We start from the raw sequence: 19,184 nt of genomic DNA, 5'->3' as shown, positions 1-19,184 counted from the left end.
TGGCATATAAAATATCTTCCAAAACACAATTATGTGTAATTCAACCAAGTCTAAAATACACTGAGGTATTTTAATGACTCTAATTGTATAGTTCAGATTTCATACGTTGTGCATGCTTCAATCTCTTTCTGACACCCTCAGTGCAAACCACGGTATATGTTTATACTACAGGAAGTGTTTATACTGCCATGATAATGTATGTCTGTTAAACTGATGATGAGTAACCCACAGGGAGTACAGTCAAACTAAACATGCACTACCTCCTGAATGAGCATCATCTCTGGAGTCTAGCTTCTCTCCCTTTTTGTGGGATTAGAGGGATTGTAGAAGATTACAGTAATAAAGCACATTGATATTCATCTCTGCCCTCAGATATTAAGCTACTAATTCTGTCTGCACTGGGCCGTATATACCCGAATGCATGCACAACAAATGTGTTTATACTGTAGATGTCATGTTAATAACATGGAGGTTAAACAGAAGAAGTAAACAGAGGTTTTATATGATGAGTAGCAGGCCTAAAATACTATGTTAGCCTTATTTACAGTGAGTGTCGGAGAATGATTGAGTCGGCCAAATATCGAGATACAAGTGGATAAACAATACAAATTAGGGGTGTAACAATACATTCATGGTTCAATAAACTAAGTTTTGATTAGTTTAATTATAGAGAATCCCTGATTTAGAACAAATAAGTAAACAGAGGTTTAGCACATTTTATGCCTACGTTCGGACATCATGTTGGATGTGGCTGTTGCCATGTGGCTGCCAGTTTGTGTAGTTTGTTCTGTTCAGCACCATTTGGTTTCACTTTGCTGCATCACCTCCAGTTCAGGCTCAGAGCTCAGAGAGGTGAGGCTACATCTGGGATAATCATTAGCACAGCTGGCGTTTGTGTGTGTGTGTGTGTGTGTGTGTGTGTGTATTTGAGTGTAATTAAGTCCGATCCTGCATGTGTGTAACTGGTGCTATGAAAACAGACTTTTCCTATGGGTGTCATTGAGGTGTCGGAACAATAACTAAAGGAAAAGAGGAAGGAACTGTGTAGACAGAGCTGCTGTGTGTGTTATGATTGTTTAGACCATGGCCACTGTTAATTCTGGATTTTAGTAACTGAACAGTTTAACCAATGACCTCAGCTAAAGAGTTTAGAGTTATTTATCTAATAAAACATAAACAGATTCTCTGTGAGAATACAGCTCTAATTATCATATTTATGTGGATGTAGAACAATAGGAAGATTGAACTGGACTTAAATCACTTGGCTGCATGATCCTCCAGATTCAGACTCAAATGGATTTCACCTTTAGATACAGTTGTTTGACTTTAACAAAGAAAAGACTGAGCTTCAGGAGATAGACAGTGTTTAGTTTGTGACTCATTTGGGTTTCTCACACATAAAAGAATGATTAACCTTCGTGGAAAAAGCGATCAGTGTGAGATGAACCCTTCCAAACTATTTAAAGCACTCTTCAAATATAATCTCTGCTTTTAACTGGAATTTAAACAGTTATAGTTGTGGTAATGCAGTGGGTAGAAATATGTTATTTAGGGGGAATTCTGGTATTTTAAACAGTCAGAGGAATGTAGATTGATCTGTTGCCATGTGTATTTTTATGCAGAGTCATGCAACTAGTGTTAGAGCTGTGTAAATCTAATATAGACTTGTTTCACACATGCAGGTGTTTGATTGATGGGAACACAGGATGAGGAATTCAAATAAATCCCTCCTGACCTCATCAAGCGTTTGGAGATGCTCTGTCTGGTTTGTGTCAGAGAGAAGGAATGCAGAGCAGAGCGCTCGAGCTCGATCTGAAAACGTACATCAGCCCTGCACTTTGTTTGGCGTTGTTATATCCAGCAGGTGTGCTGTGGACGGCAGCAGGTCTGCTGACTGGAGGTCTGTGTTTTAAAGGCAGCAGGTTCAGACTGCAGCTGCACTGCTAACATCATCACAATGGAGAGAAACTCAACAGTTTGCAGTTTTAATGCCACAAGACACAGACTGCATTGTGATGGAGAGTGGACAGCCAATCAAAAAAGAGTTCAATTAGTTCAGTAGTTGGTATCAATATGACAATACAAACCTGTAAACTACTGACTAACGTCAGGGGCAAAGCAAAATCTAAAAATATAAATAGTAATGTTAATATTTACAACCAGTCTACTGTTTGTGAGCCATGACACTACAACTCCAGCCTGTCTTCTACCAAACATGGTCAGCTTTGAGATTTCAGATGCTGTGAAGTAAATCTGTGATAAAATGACTCAGTGTGTTCACTCTGTCGATATGATCATGAGATCCATTTCTATCCAAGCTGCAGGCAAAGGTATAAACACGAAGCATGACTGTGGAATGTGATCACTCAGTTTTATCTGTAACCAAAGGCCCATCCAAAAATATTTCCATGTCTTCAGTCTTGTTTTCATATTGCAATTTTGTCTTTTTGTCTGAGCTGCTTCCTCCTCATCCTCATCAATGCATCCAGTCTTGTTTTGCTTTTTTACATCTTTTTCATATTTCACTCTCTGCAGAATCTCATCTCTTTGTCTCCAACTTTTCTTCCACAACTCCCTGACTCAAACAATGAGCTTTTGGTCCGATTTATGCTTCTACATTTTTCAATTCTTTATTTTTCTCCTCTCTTTCTTATCAATGCATTCCATACTTCAGTTTTTCTCTGCAACTTGAAGTCTGTAAACCTGACGCTCTGTCTTTGTCCTAATTAACTTTCTGGCTCGACCTCTTTGAGACCTACTTGAGACCCACCACCAGCACCTACAACTGATTTTCTATCAGCTATAAATCGAGTGAAACCAAATGTTTGCTGGTTTCTGCTTCTTCAATCTGCAGATTTAATGTTATAAACTGAATATTGTTGATTCTGGGCTGTATCTACATATCTCCTGCAGGATGTCAGGGTCACGGTGTAAACACCTCCCACCAGCAGTATATTTGCCTCCACTGTACATCACACTATGCGACTACCCCACCACCTCTTCTCATCTCCCCCCCTCCTCCCTCCAAAATCCCTTCTTTACTCCCAAATTCCCAAATCAGTCATGTGCAACAAGACGGAAAGAGCTACATCACCGGCTTTCCAAGAGACTGTCTCCAGATACCTTCAACAAGTCTGTACGAGTGTGTGTGCGTGTGATCGTCTGTATGTGTGGGTGTAAGAGAGGAAGAAATTGGTGACATGTAATATAAGTGTGTGTGTGTGTGTGTGTGTGTGTGTGTGTGTGTACAGAGACAGAGAACAAACAGGCGGATATGTGACTGCTCATGCCCTTGTGTGTATATATGTGACTCATGGTGGATTTGACAGAGTAATGATGGCTTATTGTAAAATCCTCCACAGCCCCTAGGTACTGCAGTTGCGCACACACACACACACACACACACACACACACACACACTGCACACACACCTGCTTATGTAGGTGTGTGTGTAAGGTACAGCCGCACACATTCACACACATATTATTAAATTAATCACATACTGCCCACTTCCACTTTTCATGAGAGACCTACACTTACTTGGAAATTCACTCACTCACACACACACACACACACACACAGTACAGTAGATGCACGTGTATTAAAACAAGCTCCATCTTGTCTTTATTGTCTCAACAATAAACACTACTTAAAAGGAACAGGAAGTGTATTTGTGTGGAAGTTACAATCAGAAACTTCTCTGCCTCCAGCTGTTTCTGTCCCATGAAACTGTGTGAACACACTGAAGAAAAACAACTGTTTATCTTCCTCTGGCTCCTCACGTCGTCCCTGCTCTGTCCTTCCACCTTTTTTTAAATCTATGTGTAAAAGGCCAGCTGTCTTATTGGTTGAACTGCAACAGTGGAGCCAGCCCTAGAAAGGCGAATGTCGGTGACTGAGTGAGTGAGTGTCCAGGTGATGAAGTTGGCCAACATTTTTGTTTCCCCCTCCGTTACTCTGAGGTTTTTGCTGGCCTTGCAGAACCAGACCAGTCTTGTTTTCCTTTGCTAATAAAGTCTTAAGGTTTTACATCACAACTGCTTGTTATGTTACAATTAATTAATTAATTACATGTACCAAAAACATTGAGTGAACATTAACAGACATGACACTGCTGAGACAAAACAACATATCATTGCACGTTGTGTACGTATGAGGTCACACAGTCAGTGGGATTCTACTCACATGTCCTCAGTCTTCATTTGTCAACTTTATTTCCTGTTTAAGACTCAACTTGCTGAATTTGTTTGGAAGCCAATGAATTTGCTTCCTAAACGTCAGAGAGCGACATTTCACTCACACAGGATGAGACATCTTAATTAATTGTCAGTTTGGTAATAGAGCCTGCAACTGTTCAGCCTAATTTACCAGACTCACTGTAGACGCAAACTGATGTTCGACTTGACATTGAGTCTTGGCCAAATCTCCAGTCAAAAAAAAAAAACAACTTTTACTTGATAAAAGAAGTTGCTTTTTGTTTTTTCTTCCATACAAATTTCAGGTTTTGCTCTCTCTCCCTGGTTGTGTTGTAACAAATCTCATATCTTATTTGCATTACAGGTATGCAGGTACATTTTCCTGAAAAAAGGCAGACAGCACAGGCAGCGAACAAAACCACAGCCAAGAATCATTGAAACCCTTCAGCTACAGATCACAGTCACAGCTCCAGGATAATAATAATGTGCTTCTTGTAGTGTTGAGTGTGTGTGTATGTGCATGTGTGTTGAAGTGGGCAGACATCTCTGAGTCACTGCACTAAGAGTAATAACATAAATCATTTTTATACCTGGCTTTGTTTACCAAGATTTCCTCTCATCTTTGATCAGTCTGAGACACACACACACACACACACACAATATCTATGCTACATAATCCAGTCACAACAATGTCAGTTTGCCACAGGTCTGTGAATCATGGTGCAGTCTAATTCCCTGATTGTGTGTGTGTCAATGTGCGTGTGATGTTCATGGGTGTTTTGAAGGTCGTCTTACTTGTAAGGGTCGTTTGGGTCCTTGGCGTTGCAGGCCTCAGCGTGTCCGTTACACACACAGCGTCCTCCGATACTGATGTCTTTGATACTGTAGTAATACTATAGACAAACAACAACATCAAACACACGACATCAGTTTTTGTGATATTTAATACTTTGTGATATTTAGGAGTAGTTTGACATTTTATTGCAGAGTTAGATTTGTTAGAGAAGATCGATACCATGCTCATTCCTGAAGCTGGAATGTGGAGATTATTAGCTTAGCTTAGCATAAAGACTGGAAACAGGTGGAAACAACTAGCCTGCCTCTGTCCAAGGAGAAAATAATAAGAAGAATAATTTAAAAAATCACTTTAAGGCTCATTAATTAACAAGTTACATCTTGTTTGTTAAATTCTGACAGGTGGATTTTGCTGCTTTTGGTCTTTATGCTAAGCTAGGCTAAACATGACCTGACTAAAGCCTCATAATGCACCAAAATATTTTAAAAAGTGCACTAATTAACATCTTGTATCTTTTTTTTTTGTTCCACACACAAAAGTATTCCATACAAAAATGTAAAATTACAATTTGTAGTTTTAGAGGGAGATATGTAATCATAACTGTCACCTGGTTCTAGCCCTATACTGACACGACATTCATAAGGAAAAGAAGTGAATGTTTTTCCCAAAACATGTTTATCCAGTAATATCCAATCAGAGTAACAATCACACTTTTGGAAGAACATGACAAAATCACTGCGTGAGACATGATTGGTTTTGTCTTACCCTGCGGGTGACTGTGGGGTCGCGGAGCGCCTTGCCCATCAGGTGTCCCAGCAGAGTGTTGGTTCTCAGGAAGCGCAGCCTGATGTTGGTGGCCTTGGTGAACTCCCTCAGCACCGGCGAGTAGGAGAAGTTCATGGCCCCGGGACGACCGTTCACCAAGGACACCACGATCTGAGAGAGGGGAGGAGGAGGACAAAAGGTATCAGCTATGTCTTATTTCAAGGCTCCTTGGAATGGACACCTTGAAGATATTTAGATCCCATGTGCACAAAATAACCCAGGTAGCAGTGACGTAAAGTTGTAATGTTATTTTGCAATAAATTGATTGATTCCTTGCTTCATGAAATGTCAGAAAATAGTGGAAAATGTCCATCACAGTGGCCAGAGTCCAGGATGAGGTCTTTAAATGACTCGTTTTGTCCATCAAATTAAGATTTTCAGTCATAAGATGAAGAAAAACAGCAAATATTCACATTTGAGTAGGATGTAGGGAATGTTTGCTTGAAAAATGACAATTTATCAATTATCAGATCAGCGGATTGATCATTTTTCTGTTGATCGACAGCTCTACAAAAACATTTCATATGTTATATACGAACACAAACATACCTCTCCGTTCTCCAGCGGGACGATACGCGAGTATTCGGTGGTGCAGACGATGTCGTCATCACTGGTGATTCTTTCGATGGTTCTCTGCCCAAAACGCTCGATACAGTCTCTCTTAGAGGCTGCGCACGCACACACACACACACACACACACACACACACCACACACAGATGAAAGAGAAGCAGAGAAAGGGGGGAGAAAAAAGAGAAAAGCTTATGATCAGTTAAAACCACATACTGGGAAACTCGTTAAACTTCATGAGTGTGAGCCACCTTGTTGCATTTTAATGATGCGTCTCAGTGTGATAATTAGAGGAGGTTTAGTGGAGGTCTATGTTTTTCCCTATAGTCCTCCTTAAATACACCTCAGCTGGAGCTACACAACAGCTGGAAAGCACAATCATCAGCTGCCACTGGCTACACTAACTGTATAACTCCCCCCCCACCTACTGTAAACTTAACTCTGATTCCAATCACAAACCCAATACCTCTGATTCAACATCTTTTTTATTCATGAATTAATCATTGTCCTCTTTATGTGGAGCAGTTTTGAGGTCTTTTAGAATTCATTCAAATCTCAGCAGCATGTTTGATGCTTTGACTTGTTTGAGCCACACTGTTTCCTCCTGAAGACAGCAGAGCACATTCCTGGAATAGTTGTCAGTTTATCTCAGATTTGTCCTTGACACAGAAGAAAACACTGAGAAAACAAGACAAAGATGAGGAGAGAAGGGTGATTTTATAATGTCAAGATGTCAGATTCAACCCTCTAGGAGGAGTGTGTGAGTGCAGCTTAGTGCCGGCTGCAGCAAATCAAACTAAAACTGTCAAATAGCTCTGGGATTTACAGCTTTGAGGCCAATGCTAATTTACTCTGTGCTATTTACCACACACGCATGTATCTCCTGTCCTCCCTCTGGCTCTGAGACACTGTAGATTAACACCAACATTTCAGGGAAGACTTCATCCTGCTGAAGTCACAGTTAATGAAGTCACAGTTGAAAAAGATCCAGTGTTTTATCTTTTGTAAGAAAAGTTACTTTTCTCATTAAGGTACATTTTAGGTACAGGGGGGTGTAAACTGCAGAACTGGGAAAGATTTTCCTTGCAGAATTGTCCCTCATCTCCTACATGCTGTCACTGGTTTTGAGCTGTATATTTTTCTTTTACGTTGTTACGTTTGTCCTAGTGTTTGCTTGATCTTTTAACTTTGAAATTTAAAGCTCTACCATTGATCTGATTTGGACAGCATTAAACACACACTGAGTCCCCATGAGTATATGCTGCAGTGATGTAGTTAAGTCTGAGAACAAGCTGACCCATACTGTCAGTGTAAAACTTAACATTAAAGAATTTCAAATTAAAAGTCCATCAAACGGTCAAGATGTGATTTGTGTGCCACTGCCATCTTGGACACCTGGAGCAGCTTTCAATGATGCTAATTAATGGCAGGTCATAATGTGTATACTCACACACTTACACACAGGTGAGGTAGACCCAAACCCCCGCTGAGTCTCTTTACTCAGATGTTCTTCAAGCTGCAACCTGCTGCCAGACATGCCTGGAATTCCCCTCCAGCCCACCTGGATTGACAGCTGCCACAGCCAATCAGCTGGCAGCTCTATGATGTAATGACCCCCCCCCCCAACCTGACCAACAAACCAACCAACCAATCAACTCCCTGCCCCCAGGCTGCTGCTTAACTCTGAGAATTAAACCGAACCCTGAGGGAGGCTAGGAAAGCATGAAGTGATGCTGATGGAATCTGATGTGGTGTGGTCCTAATAACCTGACATCTGGAGTCAAACATTTGTGTGTATGTATGTATTGTATAGGTGAATATACTGTACATGTGTACGCATGCTTCTACTCACAGGCGAAGTACTGCCAGGGTCGGTAGGTCTGACCGAAGTCAATGGATCTCTCCAGAACCCAGAGGTCTGGACGGGGAGAGTTGGCGAACTTTATCAGCACGTAGGCGACATGGAAGAGCTGCAGAGACACACGGAGAAGAAGAAACATTAAAGATCATATTCTAACATTAACTTTGTTTTGATTGTTTTCCCAAACATTTCTGTGATTTAATGTGAATTCAGCAAAGAGAAAGAAGAAAATGCAAAAGGCCAAAAAGGAAAGGAAAGGAAATTAAAGGATGTGAAGAGAAAAGAAAAGACAGGACAGGATAGGAAAGTAGGGACAACACAGGAAAGCCAACCAGCAACTGAGGTGAAAAAGGAAGAGCGAGCTGCCAGCTTCTAATAAAACCAATCAACCTTTGCCTTGACCTCAACAGATGACCTGTGAAACGTCTCCTCTCTGAGGACACATCACGTCAAAACCAACTACAGTACGTCTGATCTATCATGTCCTGTTACGAGTTGTTGTCAAAAAGCTCCTGATTCCTGACACTAACGAGCACCAGATGCTCCTTCGTCACACTCTCTAGTCTCAGCCCGGCTCTCCGGCCGTCTGCAGTCTCTTCTCTTTCACTTGTCATCCCTCATTCATTTCCTGAAAGACCCTGAAGCTGCTTAGACGGTGATGACAAACTGCTCTCATGGGCAGAGAGGGAAAGAGAGAGTAGTTCAGCTGTACTGTTTTGTCTGTCAGACCCTGAAATCGCTCCCCAGTTGAAATGGAACACACTGAAATAACACCATGACACACTTAATAACATTATAACAAATCACAATCACCTCCTCTGCCTGTGTGCGTGAATGTTGTACAAAGGAGCAGTGTTGATAGCTCAGTGTAAGTGAAACATGTGTTGAGTTAAACTACATATAAATCTGTAGGCTGGAGCCCCTTTGGCAAGTGGGATCAACAAAAGCTGACTGGAGTCGGTCTAATCAATGAAAGCAGATTGCAGGTGTGGGTTAAAGCAACTTTGACTTCAAAACATTTGAAGTTGGACTAGAAGCATCTGCTGATGTGAAGCATGCCTCGCACAAAAAAGAGTCTCAGAGGATCAACAATTGTTGATTTGCATGAAGCTGGAAAGGGTTGCAAAGTCATCTCAAAGAGTTTAGATATTCCTCAGTGTAACAGTCCGATGGAAGTAATGTAGCTCTGTGGTTACTCTCCCTGGAAGTGGGAGCCCAGCTAATATGACTCCAGGGGAATAATGCAGATGGTTCAATGACATAAAAAAAGAAAAAAAAAGCTTCAGGGAATCATTGCAGCTGATTAACATCTCTGTTTATGAGTCTAACAAACGCAGTTCACAGTGGATGGCTGCACGGAGAAAATGAAAATAAAAAAAACATTCCTGAAGTTTTCCCAAGAGTTCCTTAACATTCCACAACACTACTGGGAAAATGTTTTGTGGAGTCGGAGAGTTGTCAGATTTGTTTGTGAAGAACGTGCAGCAATACGTCTGGTGTAAGAAGGGCAGCCCAACGGTGAAGTAGGGTGAAGGGAGGATCATGATTTAGGTCTCTGCTCGCCACCATCAGTGTGTCTTATAAGGTAACGTCAGGGTGGCTGTGCACCAGCTGAACCTCTGAACCCAAAGTCTGAGCAGAACATCCGATGTTACTCAGACCATATCGGACACAGAGGGTATAATTTGAGCTTAAATCCTTGGAAGTAAAAACCAACCAATTTGTCTTTCAGTCCATGTTGCAACAAGCTCGAAGTTTTGCTGGTCTTTGTTTCACCAAGAACACACACACACACACACACACACACACACTCTTTGATCATCCATCACTGGAGTTTGGTCTGTGATCTCCCGACTTCCTCCTTTTGACATGCAGCTCTGTCAAAGGTGGTGACAACACACACACCACACAACAACTTGTACACACAAAGACCTGCAAAAACTAGTACTACTCCGTCACTGTGGAATGCCAAAAGTGTGTATTTCAGGCTGATGAATGAGAGAGGAGGAGGAGGATGGAGGGATGGAGGCAGAGCAGACGGAACATGTCGGTGTGGACGACAGAGACTCGGGTTCATCCATCCAGCTCCATCATCTCACCTCGCAGCTTTCAAACTGCAACTTCAGGCATGAGTTAGATGATCTCTCAAACAAGGAGAGAGTTTCTATTGATGCAAGTCTCAGAAAATATCCATAAACATCTTATAATTTCATATGCACTTTCACTTTATATCAGAAGACCGTCCAGTTAAAGAAAGTGGATTCTACTTCAAACACAAAATCCTGTGTGTATAAGCATAAGTGCATGTCAAGTGCATGTGTGTGTGTGTGATTGTGTTAGAGAGAGATCTGAGGGACAGGAAACAGAAAGCGAGGCCTCTGCACATCCCTCAGGGCCAAAGATATTGAAAGAAAAATCCAGAAGCATTCCTCCGATTCCAGGGTTAAAGTTTGACCCGCTCAGGGAGCAACCTGAAGTTCAGAGCCGATCCTCTGAACCGAAGACGTTTCTAACTGAAAACACACGACTGAACATGCAGAGAAATCAGGTGACCTGCTCAGAAACAACAGCAACAACTCTGACGACTGATCATTAAATTGGTTTTTTTCTTAAATCCAGCTTCTCCAATATGAGGATTTGTTGCGTTTTAGTTTTACATCACTGTACATGGAACATCTTTGGGGTTTGGGCTGTTGATTAAAGACAAACAAGACATCTGAAGACTTCACCTTGGGTTTTATTCACTATTAATGAACGTTTGTAGCAAATTAGAAGAGATTCCTTCAAGGTGTTACTGAGAGTGGGACGGACAGATATGTGAACATAATGCCAAAATAAAGAAAGGCTAATCAAAATAATCTTTAGCTGCAGCCTTGATGGGAAATGTCTTATTAAGTTTTAGAATCACAAACACCTGTAAAGCCACTACTGTCAATCATCTAAAATGTCACGTAGCACCTGTAGTTATATTAATGTGCTGTATTTAAAGGAATAACATGCACAATTAAACCACTGCTCTCTCTCTCTCACACACACAGCTGTCTGTCTCCAGCTCTCAGTGGGAGCCAGTCTGTTGCCTGGTATGAACACACACACACACGTACACACTTTCAACAAAAGGTTTCGCTGACCCCCTTTTTCTCCACCACAGATACACACCCTCCATAGGATTTATGGATTAGTGGCGGCTTCCCAGGTCAGCCTCCCTGAATTGCCTGCAGACCCATCAGTCAAACCGCTGTTACCGCGGCAACGGGCAGCTAGCAACAGGTCAGACTAAGAGGGGCCAAAGGCAGAAACTGAAAAGTCGCCTTGGGTACAGGTGGAAAAGGACAAGAACAAACTGAGGCTTCATTAAAGCTCTGAGTCAGAGCTGAGGCGGCTTCTCTCTCTCGCTCTCACCGCTCTAACCTCAAAGCTCGGCACAGAGTCGAGCCATCAAAGACTTCGACACATTTAAAAGTGCACTTAGGATTACTTCATCGTGTAACCTCGCAGGACAGGGCTCTCGACAACCGTGGCACGTCCTTAAGAACGACAAGTGAAGAGGTGAAGACCAACGACGATTTATGATTTGTGATGACAGGAGGAGTGGAGGGCGGATCAGAGGAACGAATGAATGAAAGCAGAGATAATCAGGGAGTTGGGGCAGAGTACAGTGACACAGGGTCGACTGTTTGTACTGTGTTTTTACTATATTAGGTACAGTATACATGATGAAAAGACTGCTGTGGTTTAGTGGTGTATAAAAGAGGTTATACATGAGCAGGAATGTGAACCTGTACTAAACCTGCTGCAGATACTGGTTGAATGTTTAGGTATATATGTATACATATATATATATATGCCCAAGTGTCCAAGGAATGCAGGTGTGTGTGTGTGTGTGTGTGTTTAGCCCCTGGCTGGTTTAATAATTGTACACATTCCTTGGTGGCACCACATTCCCGGTGCCTCAGGTAACCATGGAGATAAGACGAGAGACATACAACAAAGGGAACTGAGGGAAGGATGGAGGGATGGAGGTAGGGAGAGAGGGAGGGAGGAGACGCTTCGACATGTATTAACCCCTGAAGAGACGGTGATAAAGGTGGACAGATCAACTTTAAACATCAGTTTTAGTTTTAGTTGTGAATTCACAACCTTTTATGGAAGAAACGCTGTGGCTGAATCCTTAACATTATACATCTACACCTGAAACAATTAGCCAATTAAATATCAGATTAAATGACAGCCCTTTGCATAAACGTTTTAATCAGAAAAAACAAGTTTCTCCTAAAAAGATTGTTTTTTGTAAAACAGGGCACTATTACATTCAAATGCATCATCTCTGCAAGTTGAACTGATTTCTTCCCTATCAAAACGAACCTTCAGGGCTTCAAAAAATGTCTCCCTTTCCATGGGATTCAGTGTTAAGAGATGATAAAGATCTAATGGCTGCAATCCCACATTTGGATCTGCACCAAAATCTAATCAAGTGTTCCTTGGCCCAAAGGCAATCTGGCCCCTGTGAGGCTGCAGTGATCGAAAGGAAAGAAGAAAAACAGGTAAATGAAATCAGAAAGTTATTTGAGCACAAGCGTCCAGTCTGACAGAAACATGATCACTGAAATACATTCAATAAATGTAAGTAAATGTAATGCTACAGGGGATAAAAGATGTGATGAACAGGATGGGTGACTGGAGAAACAGATGGAGGGAAAATAGAAAAAGACAGAGAGGAAATCTAAACCAAGTGACCTCCAGGGGAAGGGGCAGACCTGGACACTGGTTTTATGCAGTGTGTGTGTGTGTGTGTGTGTGTGTGTGTGTGTGTGTGTGTGTGTGTGTGTGTGTGTGTGTGTTGAGACTGGACAGTATCAGAGTGTGTGACAGACAGACTGACCAAGAGACGGTCCAACAGTTGATAAATGTTCACAGCAGAGAAAACACAGAGCTGTGAACTGCTGCCAGTCAACACATGGCACCACTGACAACACTGTGTGTGTGTGTGTGTGTGTGTGTGTGTGTGTGTGTGTGTGTGTTTTGCTGAACTGCAGACCAGTCTCCCATATCCAACTTTAAAGATGTCGAGCCCCTGGAGGCCAAAGATAAAATGATGAAAACTCATTTCACACTAAGTTGTTAAATGGCTTCAACTGATTATCAGAACTGTCAGATTCATTTCCTGTCACTCACTAATTGATTAACAGGAATCCATTCTCACTGAGCCTTCAAGAGCCTCTTTAATCACAGCTCACACACTGATACAGTGACACTGACAACATGCTCCGACCCTGAACGCAGCACTGACAGATGTTCTGGTGCGTGTGTGAGATATTTCTTTACAGTAAGCGAGGCGGATGGGCAGATTATTCTGGCGTCTTGAGGGAGTCAAGAGGGATAAAGTGTGTATATTAGAGAATGTGTCCAGAAGAGAGAGAGAGAGAAAGAGAGAGGGTGATAAAAGACAGGGATAAGGGAATAATGGCAGTGCTGTAAAGCAGCTGTATCTGTCAGTTTGGAAGAGATTTAAAGGACCATGAGTCATAAGTGTTTCTCTTACTGAAAGATAATTTTAAAGCATGACAATAGCCACGTACACCTGATGCATTTTTTGACAACACACTTTAGGGATGCGACCAACTAAAAGGTTTTTAAGATAATTTTTAAGAGCTGAAGATTTTAAATTTACAATAATACGACAAAACCACATATAAGATAAAGACAAGCAGCAAATCCTCACATTTGATGAGATGCAACCAACAATATGGAAAAGTGACTGAAACAAGGAGTCGAGCATCATCATAGCTGCCAGTGAATTTTCTCTCCAGTGACTAATCATCAGTCTTTTCTCGTGCTGCACGTCATTTATTGTTTTTAATTAAGCGCAGCCACTGACATTTTGCCAAACAGTATGTCTTTATTGGAGGAAAACGCTCTGTGCTCCAGGCCTCACCTCTACAGATCCTAAAACTTTACAGCCTCATGTCAAAGTTCCTTTACAACTCTGCAGAATGTGATGTGTCTGCTTGTTGTTCACAGTGAAGGAGCTTCTTGTATAAGATGTAAAGATGTTAAATGACACTGCCCTCGTAACACTCCTTTCCATTCCAGTTTCCACTGACTCTTATTATCTGTCAGTTATCTGTCAGTCGCTGTGTAATCTGTCTCACTCTGTCTCTGCAGAAAGATCCAGTGGTGCCAGACTGAACAGCTGCTGTACACACACACACACACGACCAGCAGTAGAAGAACTGAAAGGCTGATTTATACTCCTTGTACAGTCTATCAGTATCTCTGCAGAGAGATGGCAACTGTTGTGTGTGTTGTATGTATGTGTGTGTGTGTGTGTGTGTTGTGTGTCAGGCTTGGAAAGCTCCCAGAGAGCGAAGGTCATTCTTCACATTCCAAGTCAATCTCAGTGTCTCAGTGTTGTACCTCTCTTTCCTTTCCTAATCCTCCCCAAACATGCAGTCATCTCTCTCCTCCTGCTTTATCCCTCTCTCTTTGTCTTTCTCTCTCCTTTACATATTTCTCTCAGTCCAACGATATTCTGAGCGGCTCCTCATCAAAAGCTCATTTAAAATCTGGTCTTAAGGTTACAAAGTCTATTTGCGTGCACGCAACATTTTCAATTTCTCACAATCTCATAATCGTAGAGAAGATTCCTGTGGCTTTCACACGTTTTTCATCTGGTTATGATTTTGAAACTGATATGATCCTTCCTGTAATGGATACTTCTCGCAAAGACTGTAAATTTGGGCTTTATAAAGTGACTTGTTACATGTAAGTGTGCTGTTTGGGTACAGTTACCGATAAGTATTGCTATATTCTAACTGACTGAGTGAATCACTCAGGATTCTCAGCTTGTATACATCAACCAAGGAAGGCAACACTTGACTGTATCAAGCCTGTGTCCTGAAAGTTACATCTAAACACTATACTGAAAACAAAAGAAGAAATGCTGTTTGCAGCATAAGGAGGACACATTTTCCAGTAATGTATGATTGAATGATTAGGTTCAGATAACTCAACGCGCTGGCAATTACTCGATCGTGTGGTACTGACTAAATACTGAAAAAGTAAGAAAAAGTTTTCTTTACAAAACCACAATCTTTGCTTTAATAGCCTGAACTGATCCAGGCACAGGACAAAGGATGTAAACCCCCAGTCTCCAGCGCCAATTTCCTGCATGCTGAATGCTAACCAGCCTTTGATGTCTGTGCAGTACAGTGAAGTTAACCCATAAAGAGTGAGTTTTAGGTGACAGTGCTGGATACATTGGAAGAGGAGGTAAATCTTTGTTTGTATCTCAGCTTGTCTCTGCAGTCGCCCTCTCTCTCCAGGGGTTCGGGAACCTCCATCTACTCTTCCAACTGAATTCCAGGACAGAATTCCTGCCCAGGGATTCCACAGGGAAAACTCTCACAACTCGTCTTGGATTACAGTGAGAACATTTTCTGACAGTTTCTGGTTTCACTGTTTAAAACAAGACACCACTTTAAATGTGTCTTTTTGAATTATAAGGGCTGAAAACAATATGTGTCTATCAAAGAGGAGCCTTTGACTTGTCCACTGTTGAATGATTTATCCTCTGGGAGTGTCGCAGTGTTTATAGCTGTTCCAAATGGGCAGTCAAAGTTGGTGAAAAGCTGAAACCATCAGTGGTGAATGACGTGGTTCAAAAAAAGCCGTCCTTCATCGTGAGTGTACCTCGTCAGGATGTATGTGCTGAGAGCATCAAATCATGCACAACATACTGCATGGCACAGCGGTTTCAGCCTTCCTATGATTTCAAATGTCTTGACACGTTTATGGCAATTAATGTTTTTCACTGTGCACAGAGGCAGGCATAGGTTAAAGCATTTTCACACTGTTGTTTTAATTTGTCATTATTGTTACTATATTGTCTTTAGCCAGGGTTTACAGTAGGTCCTGACAGAGATAAATGGACAAAGGTGACCTGAAAAGTTGGAGATAAGCCTGACCTGAAGTGGGGTTTAGTTAGCTGCAGGCGAAGGGTGGGGATAACCCACATTTAAAGCAAATGCCAACGTTAGCCCAGGGCTAAATGACCTGTGAGCCTCTTATGTTCCACAAATAATCTGCAGCTGTGATTGAAACTAGAAATAAACGGGACACAACCTGAAATATCTTTTCTTTAAAACATGATCTTGGCTTCTTATTAGCAGTCGGTGAGTTCAGTATGTCAGGAAAAAAAGGTGACCTGGAACTGCACATTATCTGAATGGCTGTAAAAGAAAGGAAGAGAAACCTCATCCAACCTTGTTAGAGAACTGTATCTAACAGCAGCCTGCATGCTCCCAATAATCACCTGATATTCCAACCACACACTTCTCCAGGTGGCATTTTGCTGCTCAAAGGCTGAAGATGTACAGACAACCTGCACCTTCACACCTTTAACAGCTATACATCCATGCAGCCGGCCCATACACGCTCAGCCAGCGATCTCAGAAATGTCAGGATTACAGACTCTGTCTTTATCTCTTTCCATCTTCACACTGGTCTGCACAGTGTTAAAAGCTGCTGCACGTAGCCATATATACCATCGCTGACATGTCAGGGCAAGAAAAGGAAAGCTGGGTTAAGACGTGGTGATATGTTGCGTTCCAGGGATGTCAGAAAGTCGGAAATACAGACTTCACACTGGAAAAAAAATCAACTGGCATGGCCCCTAAAGATGGAATTATGAAAGCTGACTCAGATTTTCTAATTAATCTTATATCATCTTCAAAATTATGACACCTAATGTTATTTTCTACATGATATGAGACTGTATACTGCATACTGAAACGTCTCCTTGTAACTATGGTTGTTTTCTCGCGTTGTAAGATCTGTATGACAAAAATCAGACCAGAAATCATTTACAAGATATGGATGTCATAAAAAATGTCTCAGTTTTTTCTTTTAAAAGAAATCTATTCTCTTAAAAAACAAAATGCTAAGTTAGCCTTGAGATAAACTGCACCACATCTTCATTTATTTATTTATTTATTTTTTTTGATGAATGCACAGAGCCTCTGTAAAATGAGCTGTTACACTTTGCAAAACAAGATCGAACTTGTACTCCACCCATCATTGGACAAAAAGATGTCATTACCACCCATCATGATTGTAACATGAACAACTATTATATCCAAGGAACGGCAGACTTCTCAGCTTTGAAGGGAACGCAGCACTACAGAGAAGAAACAAAAGAGATAACAGAGAGAATGAGAAAAGAAAAGCAGACATGAAGAAGATAGGAGGAGGAGGAGTAAGAGGAAGAGAGGAGATAAGAGAAATGACTCGTCATAGAAATACTGTCTGAGGCCTCTTCTCAGGGAGTTCTTATCAGAAGAGACAAGGCGCAAGGGAAGGAAAGGAGGGTGAGAGAGAGGACACAAGAGAAGGAGATGAAGAGATTTTGTATCTGCAGTGTTCAGGTTCACAGGAGAGAGTCACAAACAGAGTTTTTTTTACTGAAACATCACAACATTTGGCACCTGGGGATCAAAATAAATAGGATTCTGTTACTTTGCTTAAATGTAATGGTCTTCCCTCTTCATTTTTACTAAATTAGAAGCAATGCTCAGCTCATACCTTCTCTCTCATAGATGTTGAATTCCTGTTATAATCTACCACAGCCCAAGTTCATCTTTTTAACAGCTTGTTTTAATTGAAAAAAGAGTGTAAACCAGCAAATGTTTGGCATTTTTGCTTGAAAATAAACTCAACTGAGTTCAAAAATCTTTTTTTCTCATGATCCAAACTAAAGATGCAAATACTTAAATGAAGAAACAGCCTCAAATATGGCTAATGTGAACAGAGTGAGGGTGGGGATGGGAGAGAGATGATGGGAGTGCAGTGAAGGAGGGAGCAGAGTGAAAGGGAGGCGAGGGAAAGAAGACAGAGGAAGCCCAGAGGTACTGTTTATCCTCCGGGTTCTTCTATAGATTGATGCCGTGTTTCATAACGCTGTCTGACAGTTCAACACCCCCCCCAGGATGTAGAAGCTCCTGCACAGTGTGTGTGTGTAGAAAAAGCCCTACTGTGGATGTTTCAGCTGACAGTGCATCATCCTCTCTACACTGTGTGTTCCATGTATACCTAAATGTACCATGTTAATAAATGTTGAGCTAGTTTGGTTAACTAGTTTGTGTTATTGTAAAATTGGTAGTGATATACAAACAAAAAGGATCTCACTCTCCTCTCATGCTCAGTACTGCACTGATCCTGAAGATTTTTGTCCTTATCAATCATTTACAGTCCAAAACATCAGGTTCAGAAATACTGAGTTATCCTTTAACTGAGGATCCTCAAAGGACAGAAGATAGTGTGTTAATGATTACAGTGGCTAGACTGAAGGATTGTGGGTCTAAAGGAGGTGAGAAGCACAGGGTTTAGACATTCCAGGACGAATTGCCCTCATCATGTCTTCAACTATTAGCATCAGCCTCTCTCTCTCTCTGTCTCCCAGCACCACTGTACACACTTTAATTAAGAAGCTTCACCTCCCTAATTACAAACTCTTTAATGGGTCAGTGAGTGCAGTTTTGAAAACATCAGCTGAATTGTTTGACACATAATTCGACAAAGTTTGGTCGAATCTCGAGTGGCAAAATTTGAGATGTCACACCTGACACCAGGACAATGCAGCAACTTTCCCTGAGCTTCACATTTCACTAAAAAATACAGCTGTGTGTTAAAAAGCAAAAGCAACAACTAAACAGAAAATGACACAATTTGTGAAGAATCTGGAAGGATCTGTCAAAGTGACAAGATAATGTTGAAAAGGTTCAGAAGCTTCAAAACTCCCTCAGATAAAAATAAGCCTGACAGATTTACAGCCTGAAATGATCATGAAATTCACCTGGGAAACTGATGCTGAAAATGTTCCAAATGTGTCTAAACTCAAAGAGAAGAGGAACTAAGGAATATATTTTAAAAAATACTTGG

At 41.4% G+C, this 19,184-nt stretch overlaps 1 protein-coding gene across 1 annotated transcript in view; it reads right to left on the bottom strand.

Annotated features, from left to right (window-relative positions):
• lama5 (laminin, alpha 5) overlaps nt 1-19,184 on the bottom strand; it is a gene marked incomplete at its 5' end in the record, with an annotated part of 78,742 nt that overhangs the window by 37,527 nt on the left and 22,031 nt on the right. Inside the window, 4 exon segments of the mRNA XM_018682871.2 lie at nt 4,992-5,089; nt 5,758-5,928; nt 6,367-6,485; nt 8,238-8,355. Coding sequence (XP_018538387.2) covers nt 4,992-5,089; nt 5,758-5,928; nt 6,367-6,485; nt 8,238-8,355 — 506 coding nt within the window.

This window comes from Lates calcarifer, linkage group LG6, assembly GCF_001640805.2.
Source record: "Lates calcarifer isolate ASB-BC8 linkage group LG6, TLL_Latcal_v3, whole genome shotgun sequence".
NCBI lineage: Eukaryota > Metazoa > Chordata > Actinopteri > Centropomidae > Lates > Lates calcarifer.
Note: the sequence above shows the minus strand (reverse complement) of the source record. Positions and strands in the feature narration are given on the sequence as shown.